The sequence below is a fragment of the Prionailurus viverrinus genome, chromosome D1 (assembly GCF_022837055.1).
Source record: "Prionailurus viverrinus isolate Anna chromosome D1, UM_Priviv_1.0, whole genome shotgun sequence".
Taxonomy (NCBI): Eukaryota; Metazoa; Chordata; class Mammalia; order Carnivora; family Felidae; genus Prionailurus; species Prionailurus viverrinus.
The window spans coordinates 74,008,521-74,025,196 of NC_062570.1; the positions used below are offsets into that span (position 1 = coordinate 74,008,521).

The window sequence follows — 16,676 nt, forward strand, 5'->3', positions numbered from 1 at the left end:
AGATCCCATGAGGTGGTTACCTCCTCCTTCTATTCCCAGTCTCTCCAGTGGGCCTGCTGGGAAGAAAGGCAGCTAAGACCTCCACGGAAGCTGAGCTGTGACACCGGGCTCAGTGCCCCAGCCAACAGCTGGGGAGCCCGCAGGGAGCACACAGTCCAGTTGGTGCCAGCGACAGAAGTAAGCTGTCTCGCGAATATAGCCTTGCATCTTTGCAAGGGCCTCCACGTCTTTGGTCTTTTTGGATTCTCACCACCACCACAAACACTGGAAGAAATCGCTATTATTATCCCCCAATTTAGGAAGTGGGGAAACTGAGGCTTGGAAGGCATGGTGACTGCTGCAAAATCATAAAGGAAGCTGTGGCATCTGGACTGGAACCCAGGTCATTGGTCTGCAAACTCAACTCTCAAAGATTCCACTCTGAAGTGGGGTTCTCAGGCTGAGTCTGGCGTTCCAGGCCTTTATGCAACGAACCTTCACTGGTGCAGCGCTGCGCGTGAGAGAGCAAAACCAGAGCAGTTTTCTTCCCAGCTGAAGACACACCTTGACTGGACCCTTACTGGACCCTCACTGGAAATTCCAGCTGCGGAAACACGCAGGTCGAATTAGGCAGTTCACTTCCCTCCCTCCAGGCTAGGGCAGCACCTGTGCTTGAAGAGATTGGCGAGAAGCTTTAGCAGCGATCCTCCTCTTCTGCATAGATGAGGCTGGAGGAGAGCATCCGGGAAAGGTGGCCTGGGCCCACGGCCCTCTGAGCGACCCCTGGGGTAGGAACTGGCCGAGCGACACGACCGCCGCGTCCAGTCTGCCTCAAGTTCGCCCACTTGGACTCTATAATTCTCGTTGCGGGTTGTTCTGCCTCTGACTCTCTAGCTTTCTGCTATTTCTGGGCTATATCCCTCACTGCCTCACTATCTCAGCTCTGAATGTGTCTCTGAGCCATCGCCTTGTGTCTTTCTCTCCAAATCTCTCCCGATCTGTTTTCTACTCCTACCCGGCACCTAGGTCCCCCACAAAGCAGAGGACAGAGGGGGGCCCAAAGTCAGCTTGGATTTGATTGCGCGCGGCCAGCATTTCCCGAGGACACAGTAGGAGTACAGTGCCGGAGAGGTTCGGAGCGAGTGTGCCCGACAGCCAAGTGCAGCCGCGTCGGGCTGCCAGCCTCTGCCTCCCTCCCTGCTTAGGGAGGGGCCGAAGCGCGCGCGCGAGCCAGGGTCGAGGGGTAGGGGGCTGGCCAGTCTCTTGCCCCAGCGGCCACCCCACCCCGGGGATCCCAAGCTCCTCCCCCACCCTGTTTCTATTGGCCTCGGGCGCCCCCGCCCCCAGCCGCCCGCTAAAGCTCTGGGGCCCTGGAGCTACTACCGGATAAATAGCCCCGGGCGCCTGGCGTGAAGCTAGGGGTGGGGAAGCCCCCGGGCGCTGCCGCCGCTCTCCTCACCGCCTGTTAGACCGGACAGGACTAGGCAGAGGGGGAAAGTCGCCCGTACATTCAGACCCCGACTACTTTACCACCTTACGGCCAGGACTGCGGAGAGGCAGAAAGTTTCGGGCAACCCCTACCGAAGCCAGGACTGCGCCACCCCCTGCCGGGATATGGAGCTGCTGTCGCCGCCGCTCCGGGACGTAGATTTGACTGGCCCCGACGGCTCCCTCTGCAACTTTGCCTCCGCGGACGATTTCTATGATGACCCGTGTTTCGACTCTCCGGACCTGCGCTTCTTCGAAGACCTGGACCCGCGCCTCGTGCACGTGGGCGCGCTCCTGAAGCCCGAGGAACATTCGCACTTCCCTGCGGCCGTGCATCCGACCCCGGGCGCGCGCGAGGACGAGCATGTGCGCGCGCCCAGCGGGCACCACCAGGCTGGCCGCTGTCTATTGTGGGCCTGCAAAGCGTGCAAGCGCAAGACCACTAACGCCGACCGCCGCAAGGCCGCCACCATGCGCGAGCGGCGCCGCCTGAGCAAAGTCAACGAGGCTTTCGAGACGCTGAAGCGCTGCACGTCCAGCAACCCAAACCAGCGGCTGCCCAAGGTGGAGATCCTGCGCAACGCGATTCGCTACATCGAAGGCCTGCAGGCGCTGCTGCGCGACCAGGACGCCGCGCCCCCTGGCGCCGCCGCGGCCTTTTACGCGCCTGGCCCGCTGCCCCCAGGCCGTGGCGGCGAACACTACAGCGGCGACTCGGACGCGTCCAGCCCGCGCTCCAACTGTTCCGACGGCATGGTAAGGCCGGGACCCCCAGCTCGAGAAGTGAGGACAGCCCTTTGTATATCTGGGACGTGTTTCCGAAGGCGGGGAGCTGGCCCTCCAGAGGGAGGGTTGGGCTGGGAACCTTGCTGGGAGTGGACCCCGGTGGCCTGAGCAGCTGTCACTGGGGTGGCCTGGTGCCTTGGGGGCGCACGGGACAAATGCGATCCACCCGATTCGGGGCTCTGTTAGAACTCTGCTGCAGCGGCATGAAGATCTGCGTTTCTCCACTTATCCCTATTTACAAAATGCAGATTTGTGCTTCTAGGTGACTGTCCATCCTCTGGTTGGCTGGGCAGGCTGCAGACAGCTCCTGTCCGTCCCTATCCCCCAGTCAGGGCCCAGAACTCGTGGCTGAGACTTAGGGAGTTGGGGTGGGGTGGCTACAGGGAGTGATGCTCTGGCCCCATGCGGTCCCGAGACTGACTCGGTTGCCCTTGCCCTTTGCAGACGGACTACAGCGGCCCCCCGAGCGGTGCCCGGCGGCGGAACTGCTACGACAGCACCTACTACAGCGAGGCGCCCAGCGGTGCGTATTCGCGCCTCCTTCCGCGTTATCCCCTTTGGGCTGCCCTGGCTTCCCTCTACCCAGGACCCCCCTCCCCACTCCCAATTCTGGGAGACGGTACAGGGAATGGAATAACTAAGGGCGCAGCTCCCTTTACGCTCCGCACTCTCACTGGGTCCTTGCGGACTACGCTGGGTCCTCGCGGATTCCGGCATGCCCTCAGTTTCCTGTCTGCCCCAAAGCACTGAATCCATAGGTGGAGACTTAACCGCGGCTCAACTGCTTACTAACCTACCCCTCCTCGCGCAGAACCCAGGCCCGGGAAGAGTGCTGCGGTGTCGAGCCTCGACTGCCTGTCAAGCATCGTGGAGCGCATCTCCACCGAGAGCCCCACCGCGCCCTCCCTTCTGCTGGCGGATGCGCCGCCGGAGTCGTCTCCGGGCCCACAAGAGGCGGCGGCCCAGAGTGAGGTCGAGCGCGGCGCCCCCACCCCTTCCCCGGACGCCGCCCCGCAGTGCCCAGCGGGCGCAAACCCCAACCCCATCTACCAGGTGCTCTGAGGAGGTGGGCGGCCGCATGGGAGGGCTCCGCTGCCCACGCGCCGGAGGGATAGTGCCCCTAGGGTCCCTCGTGCCCAAAAGATTGAGCTTAAATGCCAACGCCCGTTCCCAACTTCGCTTTAAAAGCGACCCCTCTCCCGAATTGGGAGAGGCGGGAGAACTGATGTGTGTTTCCGCCTCCCGCACTCCAGAGTAAGGACACAGTCCTTTTTCCCCACGCAACACCCTTCCCTGAGACCCGCTGCAATGGCCTTTCGGAATTCTCCTGAGGCCAGAGCTGATCCTTGAGGGGCCAGACCCTTCCTCTTCCTTTTCCCCTTCCCTACGCGGGGTGGAACCCGCGCAGATCTAAGCCCCGCCTCCGGACGCTCCTGTTGTTTGAGGGGGCGTGGCCTCTCCCAGAGCCCTGCCGACTTTGTTGTTCCCCTGCGCCGTCGGGGTGCTCTCGCGTTCTGCGTCTAACAAGTGTTAACAGTAACCACTCCACCTCCTCCCCCATTTCAGGACCACTTTTTGTAACACTTTTGTAATCTATTCCTGTAAATAAGAGTTGCTTTGCCAGAGCAAGAGCCCCTAGGGCTGTATTTATCTCTGAAGCATGGTGTGCGGTGCTACAGGGAATTTGTACGTTTATACCACAAGTGGGCGAGCCGCGGGCGCTCGCTCAGGTGTTCGAAATAAAGACGCTAATTTATACCGCGGTGGCTCCGGCTCTCCCTGGGGACGGGGGCAAGATATTTTTTTTTTTTTTGGCTGGGAGGAAAACCTGCAGACTTGGGTCAGCTGTACCGCAGCGACCCCTGTAGGCGGAAGACGGATTGCAAGAAAGGAACCTGGGGCGGGGCTAGGAAGGGAGGGGTGAGTTTGGCTCCTATACTTGGGGATGGTTCCTTTGATCCATCATCTCATGCAGGTCAGTGGTTCTGCGGTCAGGATGCATTTTAGGCTGATTTGAGTAGTGGGGGAAAAAAAGATCCATGTCGGGCCTCATTCTCCAGAGATTCTGATTTAACATATCTGCCCCTGATATCCTGGGCCAGGTATTGTTATTTTTCAAAAGCTGCCCAAGTGATTCTAAACTGCATGCAAGGTTGAGAATCACGCCTTTCCATACGCAGAGTGAACCCAGGTGTGGTGTCCAGAAGGATCACTGGAAATTCGTAGCTCTAGGTGCCACTCGGAAGCCTCATGGGTGCAGAGAATGTCATGAGGTGTTCAGAGCATTCTGAGGAGAAACGAGGTAAGTGTGAAGGGGCCATGTAAGCTGTATGGCACTTACAGGCGCTTAGTGATAGGAGTAATCTTAAGACACAGATGTCTCTACTCAGCCAGTAACCCAGCACTTAGAGCATCCTGGTCCTGTCAGATTTCTTAAGAAGAGGCCTGAGGAGACAGGGGCAGTGCAAACCTGCATCATCGCAGGTGGCTATAGATGCTCTGAGAGCAGAGGAGGGGCCATTGATTTAGCCAAGGTGGAAGGAGGGCTTCCTGAAGGAGGTGCCATTTGAACTGTGTCTTGAGAAACAAGAAAAGACAACCCAATGCCCATAGACCCATATACACACGCACAGCTGGAAGGGCACCCCTGGAAGGATGGTAGGGTAAAAGTTCCTCCCCATTTACATACCACCCCAAGCCCACTCCCAAACACATACATTTGTCATTAGGACCTCCATGTCTCCCACATCTCACCCTTACAGACACTTTTTTCCTAAAAACCTTATAAGCCCACCTTCTGCTCGCCAGGTGGGCTGACCCTGAGGGTTGTAGGGAAGATGTGTTGCCAGCAAGAAGGACCTCTGCTCTCTACTCTGAGAAGAGCCTGTGATGTCCCCAAAACACAGGGTCCCTGAAGAGCTGCCTAGAGCTGCTCTGTTTCTAATGATCCTCGGCTTTTCTTCTGGCTACTTTTCCAGATGCTCGTTGGAGTTCTTTACACTCCTCTGAGACCCTTTGGGGCTCATTTATGAATTCACTCATTCGACAGTTACCAGGTCCTATGCTGTGTGAAAACAGAGGCCAGTGGACAGTTCCTGACCTTGGGAAGCACCCAAGAATGAAGCACCTAAGAATGAAGATTGCATTCTTAGCAGCTGGTTCCATCACAATGAATTAAGTGCTATCATGGGGGTGTATGTGTAGAAGAACACAGTAGGAACAGAAGATGCAAAAAAGCAGGTAACCTCTGGTAAGAATATTAAAGGAGTTGGTCAGGAAAGAGGAGCCAAAGAAGGGTACTCCAAGCTGAGGAAACAGCAAGGACAAAGGCCCTGATGTGACAGAAAGTAAACTGTGCCTTCATGGAACCAAAAATGTTCACAGGAGAGCCCAGAGGTGAGACAGGGAAAAAGCAGAGGCAGGGCCCCAAGGGACCTCATTTGGACTTTATCCTGAGGGCAATAGGGAGCTATAGAGGAATCTAACCAGGGGAAGGGTACAAGTAAATCTGTATTTAGAAAGGCCAGCCTGGGCTGGCAGAATGGGTAGGAGGCAACAAGACTTGAGGCAGAAAGATTTATCAGGAGGCCGTGAGGGTTGCTCAAAGGAGACATGGCCTGAGTTGGGGCTATGACTAGGATGTGAAAGAAAGCATGGGAGTGGAGACAGTAGTGTCGGATAAAGTGTTGACAGTGCAGTGGAGAACCTCAAGGGCACAGTCCTTACCTCACACAGCTTAAAATTCACGGGGGAAATGGCCATGAGACAAAGAACCAAGTGAATAAATGGTGAGAAATACTATAAGGAAAAGTAAAGGGTGCAATGAAAGATGATAATGGGGTATAAGACAGTGCAGAAAGAAGGAGGCAGAGTTTCTGCACTGAGGGAACAAACTGCATGTAGGAAAAAAGGCCCAAAAGCTGGTGTACCAGCTTCGGGTGTACCAGAAGGTATCCCTTCTTTCCCGAGGACACTGCTCTTCACCAGGGTTCATGGCTAGGCAAGCAAAAAGCAGGCTGGACTTCAGCCCCCACTGACCTTCTTAGCCAGGTTCACTTGTTCAGTGCACAACCTGCATAACCATTCACAGAGTCTTGTGTACGGAGGCCCTAAGGATGTGAGGGAAAAGGGGGAGCCAAGGCTAACTCGGGCTCCAGTTTGGTTCAGAGAGGACAGTTCTGCTATCACAAAGATGGAGACACCAGGAGAAGAAAAAGCAGGTATGGGGACAGATTTAGTCCAGGACACTTCTGGTTACAGGTGACAGAAACCCAGTTCAAACAAGCTTAACCCCCAGAGGGGTGTGTTGGAAGGACAGGGGACAGTTCACATATGGAAGCAGCACTACAGCCACCATGAGCCTTGACACCTGGGACTGGAGCCCCTTTTAGGCTTCCACCATTCCCCTGCTTGCCTATAGTTGGTTCATGCTCTCCAAGTCCATATTAGTTTTCTCCAGCAACTCAGGGATTACCTTGAATTTCACCATTGAACTCTAGTTGGAAATTTCCCAGAGAAGAATGCTCACTGGACTAGATTAGGTCATGAGTCAGGATTTGAACCCAGGCAGAGAGGCTCCAGAGACTGTACTCTTTGCTGCTCTTTGCCGGACCTCTACACAAGAAGGAGGGAGAGAGGAAGGAGAGAAAGTCGGGAGGGAAGGAAGCAGCTGGAGATTGGGTCCCTCCATTGATGATGGGATTTGAGGTCCCCCTCCTGGCCCATCTCCCACCTCAGTCCTCTGGACTGATGTCGGGAGGGGGGGTGCTATCTAGCTAAGGCCAACTCCATTTGCAGTGTAGATGAAATTACCCTTGTTCTTGGGGCCATTTTTACCTGGGCTGGATCTAAGGAAACACTGGGTCCATGTCTACACATGTGTGCTCATACAACAGCATACATGTACCCAGAGCATACCACCAGGGGCTGATGCATCTTGAAACCAATGAAGTTTAAGCTTAGGTCCCTTCTAAGGCCCTGGTCCAGCCTCCTTCTTAATTTGCCAAGGCCAATTAGTATGACCATCGTCCCTTTCCACTCTGATTTCTCTCTTCTGGTGGGTGGCATTTATGAACATGTTGGGGTCCAATCTAAAGGTATACATTTGGTTGGGTTCAGTGGAATGTGTTTTATATAAATAGAAGATAGAAACAGAAGATAGAAATAGAAATAAATAGAATAGAATAAATAGAATAGAATATAAATGAAACAGAAGCAATAATAATGAAGAATGAAATAAATTTAAATGATCGGACATTGAGAAGACAATTGTACCCAAAATATATATTTAGATCATACCAAAAAGCAGTGTATTAAAAGAAAGTGATAACTTTTGAATGGAATTATTGAAGACTCCTGCATTGTTTGATAATCCAGTCAATGAAGACTGAATTGTATGAACACACTGGAAAGTGATTTTAAATGTTTTGCTGATCTAACACAAAGTACTGGCATCAACAAAGTAAATTTTACAGAGTAAAATTCATAACATGCCACTCTCAAAAGACATCAACATCAACAAACGTTTTGGTGAACACTGTCAATTTTTTAAAATTTTAAAATAATCATCACATAAGAAAACTCAAAGTACCTTGAACTCTTTTTTTGAATTTGAGAGAGAGAGAGAGCGAGAGAGCGTGCACAGAGAGGGGGAGAGGGGCAGAGGGAGAGAAAGAAAGATTCCCAAGCAGGCTCTATCCTCAATGCACAGCTCAGGATCACACGGGGCTCGATCCCACAATCCTGGGATCATGACACCGAGCTGAAATCAAGAGTTGGATGTTCAACTGACTGAGCCACCCAGGCACCCCACAAAATGCCTTGAACTCTGTTTTTTTTTTTTTTTTATGGATACAACGTTTTTTGTTGTTTTATTTTTATGTTCGCCATAAGCCAAATCAGCAACTTTTTAAAAAATTTCTAGTGATTTTTTTATAAAATATAATTTATTGTCAAAAGTGAAATAAGTCAGGCTGAGAAAGACAGATACCATATGTTTTCACTCATATGTGGATCCTGAGAAACTTAACAGAAGACCAGGGGGGAGGGGAGGAGAGAAAAAAAAGTTACAGAGAGGGAGGGACGCAAACCATAAGGGACTCTTAAATACTGAGAACAAACTGAGGGTTGATGGGGGATAGGGGAGAGGGGAAAGTGGGTGATGGGCATCGAGGAGGGCACCTGTCGGGATGAGCACTGGGTGTTATATGGAAACCAATGTGCCTTGAACTCTTATAGTCTACAGATGAAACAAACTTGATAGAGTTTTCCCCAATTTGACACCAATCCTAAAATTGTGCATGACGTGTCCTATATGGTGGGGAGCCTGAAAAAAGCTTCCCTGAATTATCAGTGATATACAAAACAAGTTTTGATCACCACGATCTTTTGAAGGAAAGATTGAACTAGTTGAACGATCTCTCAATTCTCTGTACGGAAAATGATGTCATAAAACCACTGTCCTGTGAAGAAGCAGTTAAAGAATATACAGCCTGATGTGGTGGAAAGGGGTGGACAAGACTGAGCAAAGTCAAGAAAAAAAAAGAGCAAGAGGAGGAAGGCAGAAAAATGAAAAGATGAGGAGGAAGATGACAAAAATGACGATGGTGCTAATGAAGAACAAGTTGGTTCCAGCTCAGTGTTTTCTAATCTAGAAAAACACTAAGTCCTCTGCACACAAGTCACTATTAAAGGAAACACATGAAAATGTGAGGTTATGTGATATTGGTTTTTATATTACACAGGGTTATTTTCACATAGTTATTATTTTTTTTTTAAGAAATTTAACAGCAGGTTTTAATTCAAGCAGAACTTTCCCAGTAGCAGGGGTAAATGAGTCCCAGAGGATGTCAATGACTACATAATTCCCGGGATCTAAGCCTGGCTGTGCCACTGACCAGCTCTGCTATCTTGGAAATGTGATTGAACCCATCTAGATCTGGGCTTGCTCTCTGTATTCACGGATCCGTGAATTTAAAAGGTATGTACCAATTGTGAAATTTTTTATTAATTCGCTTAGAGCATTTCAGAAAAAGAAAAAGGTAGTGAAGTAGATCCTTTACAGATAAGGGAACTGGAACCATGACAAACAGATTTTTCTCCACATAAGCAAATTCTTTATGACCTGGTTTACTGATATCCTTCTTTACTTTCCCAACTTTTTATTGAGATGTAATTCACATACCATAACATTTAGCTTTGTCAAGTGTCGAAATCAGTGGTTTGTACTATTTTCACAATGTTGTGCAACATTACCACTACTATCTAATCCAGAACATTTTCATGACTCCAAAAGAAACTCTTACCCATGAGCAGTCAGTCCACACTCTCCCTCCTCTCCTAGTCCCCTGGCAACCACGAATTATTTTCTGTCTCTATAGATGTGTCTATTCTGGACATTTCCTGAGTGGAATCTTACACTATGTAGCCTTTTGTGTATGACTTCTTTCACTCGGCATAATGTTTTCAAGATTCATCCATGTTGTAGCGTTTGCCACTTCTTCGTTCCTTTGTGTAGCTGAATGATATTGCATTATTGCATGGATACATCACATTTTGTTTATCCATTCATCAGTCGATAGATATTTGGGTTGTTTCCATTTTTAGCTATTAATAAGGCTGTTACGAACATTCAAGTACACATTTTTGTATAAACATATGCTTTTAATTCTCTTGGGCATATACACCTAAAAATGAAATTTCTGGGTATATCATAACTCTATGTTTAAATTTGGAGGAACTGCCAAAGCCTTCCCCAAAGCAGCTGTACCATTTTACATTCCCATTAGCAATGTATCGGGGTTCCAATTTCTCTACCTCATTGACAACACTATTACTGTTTGTCTTTTTATTCTAGCCATCCTCCCTACTGGGTGTAAAGTGGTATCTCCTTGTGGTTTTGATTTGGATTTCCCTAATGACTAATGATGTTGAGTATCTTTTTGTGTGTTTATTGGCCACTTGTATTTCTTCTTTGGAGAAATGTCTATTCAAATACTCTGCCCCTCTTAAAATCAGATTATGTGTCTTTTTATTACTGAGCTTTGAGAGTTCTGCATATATTATAGATTCTAGACTCTTATCAGATATGTGATATGCAGATATTTCCCCCCATTCTATGGGTTGTCTTTTCACATTCCTGACAGTGTCCCTGGAAGCACAAAATTATTATTTATTTTGATGGAGTCCAATTTATCTATATTTTTCTTTTGTTGCTTGTGTTTTGGGCATTATATCTAAAAACCCATAACCTAACCCAGGTAAGAGTATTATAGTGTCAGCTCCTACATTTAGATATTTCATCCACTTCTAGTGATTTTTCTATAGAGGGAAAGAAGGGATCCCCCTCGATTCTTTTGCATATTGAGACCCAGTTGTCCCAGCACCTTTTGTTGAAAGGGCTATTCTTTCCCTCATCCCCCCACTGAATTTTCTTGGCACCCTTCTCAAAAATTAATTGACTATGAATGTATGGTTTTTTTTTTTTTTTCTGGGTTCTCAATTCCATTCCATTGACCTACATGTCTATCCTTATGTCAGGACCACACAGTGTTGATTACTGTAGCCTTGTAGTAAGTTTTGAAAGAAGGAAGTGTGAGTCTTCCCAATTTGTTCTTCTTCAAGATTGTTGTGGCTATTCTGGGTCGCCTGCATTTCACGAATGTGTCTTTAAGTAGCCCTGTCTTGGTGGTATTTTAAGTAGCCACAAACCTTGCCTGGTACAATATGGTAGCTGTAAGTTGGCACGGAAATTTAAAGCAGGTTCTTATGTGTCGGTGCACAGAAAAAATAGTTATATGAGGGGATGGTGATATTTTCATTTTCAGTCAGCTTTGATGCAGTTTTAATAAAATACATGTGATTTTATTAACTGAGTATTGTTCTGTAGTTGCAAAAAAAAAAAAAGTTGCAACTGTTTTGTTAGCTTCCAAGTAAATATAACGTATTTAAAAGTCTTGGGGCACCTGGGTGGCTCAGTCCCTTAAGCACCTGAGTTCGGCTCAGGTCATGATCTCGTGGTTTGTGAGTTCAAGCCCCGCATCAGGCTCTATGCTGTCAGTACAGAACCCACTTCTGATTCTGTCTTTCTCTCTCTCAAAAAAAAATTTTTTTTAAGTCTTATGTTGGTGTGTCAGGCAGTTAATAAAATTGCTAAGCAATTTTTTCTGGATTTTTAAATGTTTGTGGTGTTTGTCAGCTTTCTAAAATTTACATTTGGTCCTGATTTCTAAGTCTGAATACATATTCACTTTTTTGCCCAGTTTTCTGTTCTTTTTTTTTTAAGTGTAACCCCCAAAATATCTAAATGTCAGGCCTCACAAAACCTGGACCCACCCACCAGACATTGCCAACCAGGCTTACCTGCAGCGTGACGCACACACAGGCATCCACCAGGAAAACCCACAAGGCTCTTCTCAAAGGCACTGAAGAGGGAGGAAGACCCTTGGGAGAGCGACACATCTCCAGCTGCTTCCGGAAGGAAAACTCAGCGGTCTCTGGCCAGTCCTGCTGGGAATGGTCTTACAGGAGGGTCTGTGCCCACTCACCCTCCCTGCACATAAGCATCTCTTACCATCCACATGCATCCTTCACCACAGGCTTCATCATTTCCTACCTCTCTGCCTTGCTCAACCAGCATGCGAGGCATCGAGGCCCCATCTTCCCCAAAGTCAAGCTTAGGGAGCAGTGACACTCTGCCCCCTAAGGCCCCACTGACACTCTAAGGGACAGGTGTCACTCAGAACCGGCAGGAGCCCATGAGAGAGATGAGACACGTGGGGTAAGGGCTGGTCAGGGGGGGTTGGAGGTGATGGGCAGTCTGAGGGAAGGGGGAAAAGGTAAAGAGAGGAAGTTAAATGAGACACTATCTCACTTAATCCTCACAAAATGTCATTTCCTTTATACAGATGAGGAAACAGAAGCCTAGAGAAGAAAGTGAACAGTTGCTAATAAGTAGCAAATGAGACTTATAACCAAATCTGTCTAGATGCATAGTTCTCTCAACCAGAGGAAACTTTAGCCCCCGAAAGACTTTTGGCAGTGACTGTAGACCTTCTTGATTTTCATGGTTGGGGAAGGTGGGGAAGGGGTGCTACTGACATCTAGTTGGTAGAGGCCAGGGATGCTGCTAAACATCCTGCAGTGCACGGGAGAGCCCCCACAACAAAGGATTATCTGGTCCAAAATGGCAATAGTGCCAAGGTTCAGAAACCCTGGTCTAGAAATTCCCCTAGGCATTCTTTACCTTGGCTTTTTTTCTAGATTTCCTCTGGCCTAAGAGAACTGGGCTCCACTCACCAGGGGTTGCAGGAAGGAAGAGCTAAACACCCTACCCCATTCCCGGTTTAGGTACCAGGGTCAGTGCTCAGGTTACAGACCCAACAGCCACAGTCACCAAATTTTCCACTATTGCACCCCTAATTTCAGTCTCCCTTGTCCATTGGAGGGAGGATTCTTGTCAGGGCAGGAGATGCCAGTTGGTTTCACTGCTTATGGTGGGGTCATCCCCAAAGCCTGCTCAGTTTGTGCCCAGTTTTGGTTAGTTTCCAGATGTGGCCACAAGATGGCATCCCAACCCACCGGGAATGCTAAGATTCTAGGCCTGAGAGAGCAGCATAGAGGGTGTGCCAAGCTGGACAAAGGCCCAGGGGCTGGACTTGGGCCAGTTCCAGAGCCTAGCAGGACCAGATCTAAGGCTTACAAGTGCCAAGTGTGAGAACATAGTTCAAACTTGGCTTCAGGACTCCCTTCACCTTTTTCTAGTCCACTCCTAGCCCCAGCTCCTCCTGGAGCCATTCTCGCCACAGAGTTTACTGGAGCCTGGCACACCCTCCCCTCCAGCCAGAACAAGAGAAATCCCAGAGCTGAGGTGTTAAGAACATAAGGCTTACTATTATTCATATCCAACAATAAAGAATCTGAGGCATACAGAAGTTGAATAACTTGCCCAAGGTCATAGCTAAGTCAACGATGGAGTGAGGATTTGAACACAGATAGCTTGGCCCTAAAGGCTATGCTCTTGACCACTGAACAATACCAACCCACTGGTAGTTCATTGCCCACACTTCTCACTAGCCACTGATCCCAGTGATCCTCTGGCATGGGATATAAGCCTCCTTTGCAAGGGAGGGACAGATGGCTATGAATAAGGGCATCCTGCTCAAGCGGAAAGGGAGAGGGTCTTGGCTGGGCTGAGGGGATGTGGTTGGTGGTTGCGAGTGAGAAGCTAAGGCTCATGCAGCAATTCCTTCCCCCCACTCCCATGTCTCTGGGGCTTTTTTTTCTCTCTCTCTCTCTTTCAGTGTTGCCCTCTCAGTTTTTCTGGGCTTTCTGCAAATGCCAGCCTTCTTACAGTGTGAAAAGGAAGTGAGAGAAGGGACTTTTATGTCCCTGCTTAGGATGAAGAAGGGGGGGGGCATTCTTTGCGGCCTGGGCTGGGGGTTGCCATCAAGGATCAAGGTGAGAATCCTAAAGTGAGGCAGCCTGGGGCACCTGAGGGACAGCTCCCCACCTGGGAGGATCCTTTCTCCAAGCCTTCTCCAGTTGCTATGCAGGGGATTTTAGGATGTAGTGGATACCCTTTCACATTTCTCCTCCCTCCAACCCTTGCCTGCCTCTCTTTTTCTAGTACATCCTCCAAGGCCAGGCCTTACCAGGGCTCCTGATCATCAAACTTCCCCTTACTAGCAGCCTCTGTCTCTCCACCTCTCCACCTGACCACCACGTGGGGTACCTTTCAGCTTCCCATTGTGGCTCACCATGGGGTAGTAGCCTGAGTGCGCTCTGCATTGATGCCTTGAGAGACTCTGGTTATGTACTTCCCCCTGACTCAGCCTTGGTTCAGGGCTCCAGATTCTCATGGCCCCTGACACTTGAATGCTAGGATCCCAGGCCCTCTCCTGGTCTTCCTCAAATCATCTAGCCCTTAACAAGGAGCTACTGTGTTCTGGGTACTGTGGAAGGAACCAAACAAGAAGCAGCCTTGGAGGAGCTGATAGTCCATTTGGGGGAAAGAGATGAGCTACAGTGAAGGTTGGGGAGCCATACTCTGATCCAATGTGATCCTTCCTGCAGGAGAGGGAAGTGAGGAGTCCTGGGCCCCTGTGGCTTGTGGAAACACAGAAGGCTTTCTGAGAGAGAAGAGAGTTTGGACGCCCGGCTGGAAGGAAGAAAAGGTTTGGAGAGGCCTCTTTCTGGTCTCTCCCCATCTTGATTTCTCCCAGCCAGGGGTGTGTGTGTGTGTGTGTGTGTGTGTGTGTGTGTGTGTGTCCATCTCTCTGTGTCCATCTCTCTGTGTCCATCTTTTTCTCTTCTTCCCATTCCTCTGTTTTATCACCTCCTTGGATTGGGGCAGAGCTTTCTGAGAGCCTGTCTCTTGGGGAATCTGAATTTGGGTGAGGCTGAGCTGCACTATGTCAGGTTAGGGGATGGGGATCACACTGGTCATGGTGAGAGAGACACTCAAAAGCATTCTCATCCCTGCACTACCCTGAGATTGAAGGGGAAATAATTCTGGTTTAGATCAATCTCTGGTGGGAGGAGGTGCCATCCTGGTCCCAGACTCCAGCTGTCTCTTTGCCTCTGCCTATCACTGCCCCTGTTTCTGCCCTTGTCCTTCTCCCATCCTTCGTGTTTTGCTCTGCCCCTTGCCCTTTCCAACCTTTTCCACTCCTCCAAACCTTTCCCCTACCACACACAGACTTCCCTGGGCTGGGATTTCCCTGGCCAAGTGAGGAGACAGATGTCCAAGGCACAGCTTTGTCCCCCGGCTCACAGCCGTGTCTGCAGGTCAGTGTAGAGGGACAGCTGTCTGCACAGTTAGCAAGAGCTGACAGGTAAATAAGAGCCTCCTGTCTTCTTAATTAAATCGCCCTTTGCCCAGGCAGCCTTGTTTCGATTGGGCTAGGCTGGGATCAATAAGCCTCTTTCCTGGTGCAGCCAACCCTGGAGCTGGGCCTGACCTCCCCAGCCCTGCCCAGACCCACCTGCCCACTTCCCCAAAAGCCTGGGAGCCCCTTGAGGGCAAGGTCTCTTGTGCCTGAGACAGAGTGTGGAACAAGGAAGGAATAAAAGATTGATTGAGTAAACTGAGGCACGGGCAGCAAACATGGGCCAGGAAGGCTTGGAGGCCCAGCCTGTAACCCCCACCCCCAAGATCAACTGTGAAGCTGTGGAAATCACAGCAGAAGCTGCACCCATCTAGCTCCCAGGCACAGCCATCAGCTTACCACTCAGGCAGCTGAAGCCTAACGGAGAAAGGGGGGTTGCAGTTGCTCCTTCTGACCTCTAAGGGCAGAATACCCTTTTCATAAGGGATGCCCACCTAGGGATCCGGCGCTAGTGTGCGAGGATCAGTGAGCTGGGATCAGTATGGTAGAGCGTGTGGCTCTCGCGGGAGACTAGGGTCAGCCTGGAATTATGAAGGACCCAGGGTGAGTAAGGGGTCAAAAGGCGTTCATAGTGGTCCAGGATTGTTAGTAGAAGGCTTAGAGGACAGCGTATGTGTTTTGTGTTTGGAGGATGTTATTTTGAGTCCATTCAAGAGGGACCTATGACAAGATCGTGGGGGCTCCAGATTTCGCTACCGAAAGGGTCGGTATGAAAGGTTGCTTGGAGCTGCCAATGCTCGTCCAGGTCAAGGTGTCTCTGATAGCGGTCGAGGGCATCTCGTTTCACTTGGGGATCAGAGAGTCCCTAGTTTGGAAGGAGAGGAAAGGGTGCCGACGCCCTTCTCACCTCAGTCTGATACGGGGGGCCAGGCCTAGACGTCTCCTGGAGCCCCCGCCCATCGAGTGGCGCTACCCCAGGGCGGAGCGTCGGCGGGTCTCCCCAGAGCAGCAGGAGCCACGCGGGGCGGGCGCCCCCAGCGCCGGGGTTGAGGGAGGCTGGCTCCGCTCGGAGCTGGGAGGGGGGCGCGGAATCGGGGCTTTTTAGGACCCAGCGCGGCGCCTCCCTCCGGGGGCGAGTGCGGCTGCGCGCGCCGAGGGCTTGTGTCCGGAGAGCGGCGGGCTGGACGCGGACCGCGCGAGCGAGCAAGCGAGCAAGCGAGCCTAGCAGCAGCCCGGGCGGCAGAAGCGTCGCGGCGGCGGCGGCCGCTCCGCGCCTCGCCTCCCCGGCCTCGCCTCGCCGCGCCTGGACCCGCCACCCCCGCCTCCCTGGCGCGACCGCCGCAGCCCCTTCGTCTTGACCGGCACCTTCAACCGCCTGCCCGAAGCCGGGCGCGGAGCGCGGGGCGCAGAGGCGCCAGAGCCAGTACCCACCGGCCTCGCAGACCGAACCCAGCCCAGAGAACCAGTGCGGGCCCCGCAACAGCTCGGGAGCTGTCCCTTCAGCACCGCCGCCGGAGTCGGAGCGTAGCCCCGCGGAGCTCCAGCTCAAGCCGGAGCGTACCCAGCAAAGCGCTCCGCGGCCGCCGCACCGAGCAG

At 51.0% G+C, this 16,676-nt stretch overlaps 1 protein-coding gene across 1 annotated transcript; it reads left to right on the top strand.

The window, feature by feature from the left end:
• Positions 1-1,419: 1,419 nt before the first annotated feature.
• Positions 1,420-3,318, top strand: MYOD1 (myogenic differentiation 1). Its single transcript, XM_047823616.1, has 3 exons — positions 1,420-2,223; positions 2,698-2,776; positions 3,065-3,318. Exons 1-3 carry the CDS (start codon positions 1,594-1,596, stop codon positions 3,313-3,315), a joined length of 960 nt encoding a protein of 319 aa, XP_047679572.1. The 5' UTR covers positions 1,420-1,593; the 3' UTR covers positions 3,316-3,318.
• Positions 3,319-16,676: the final 13,358 nt, after the last annotated feature.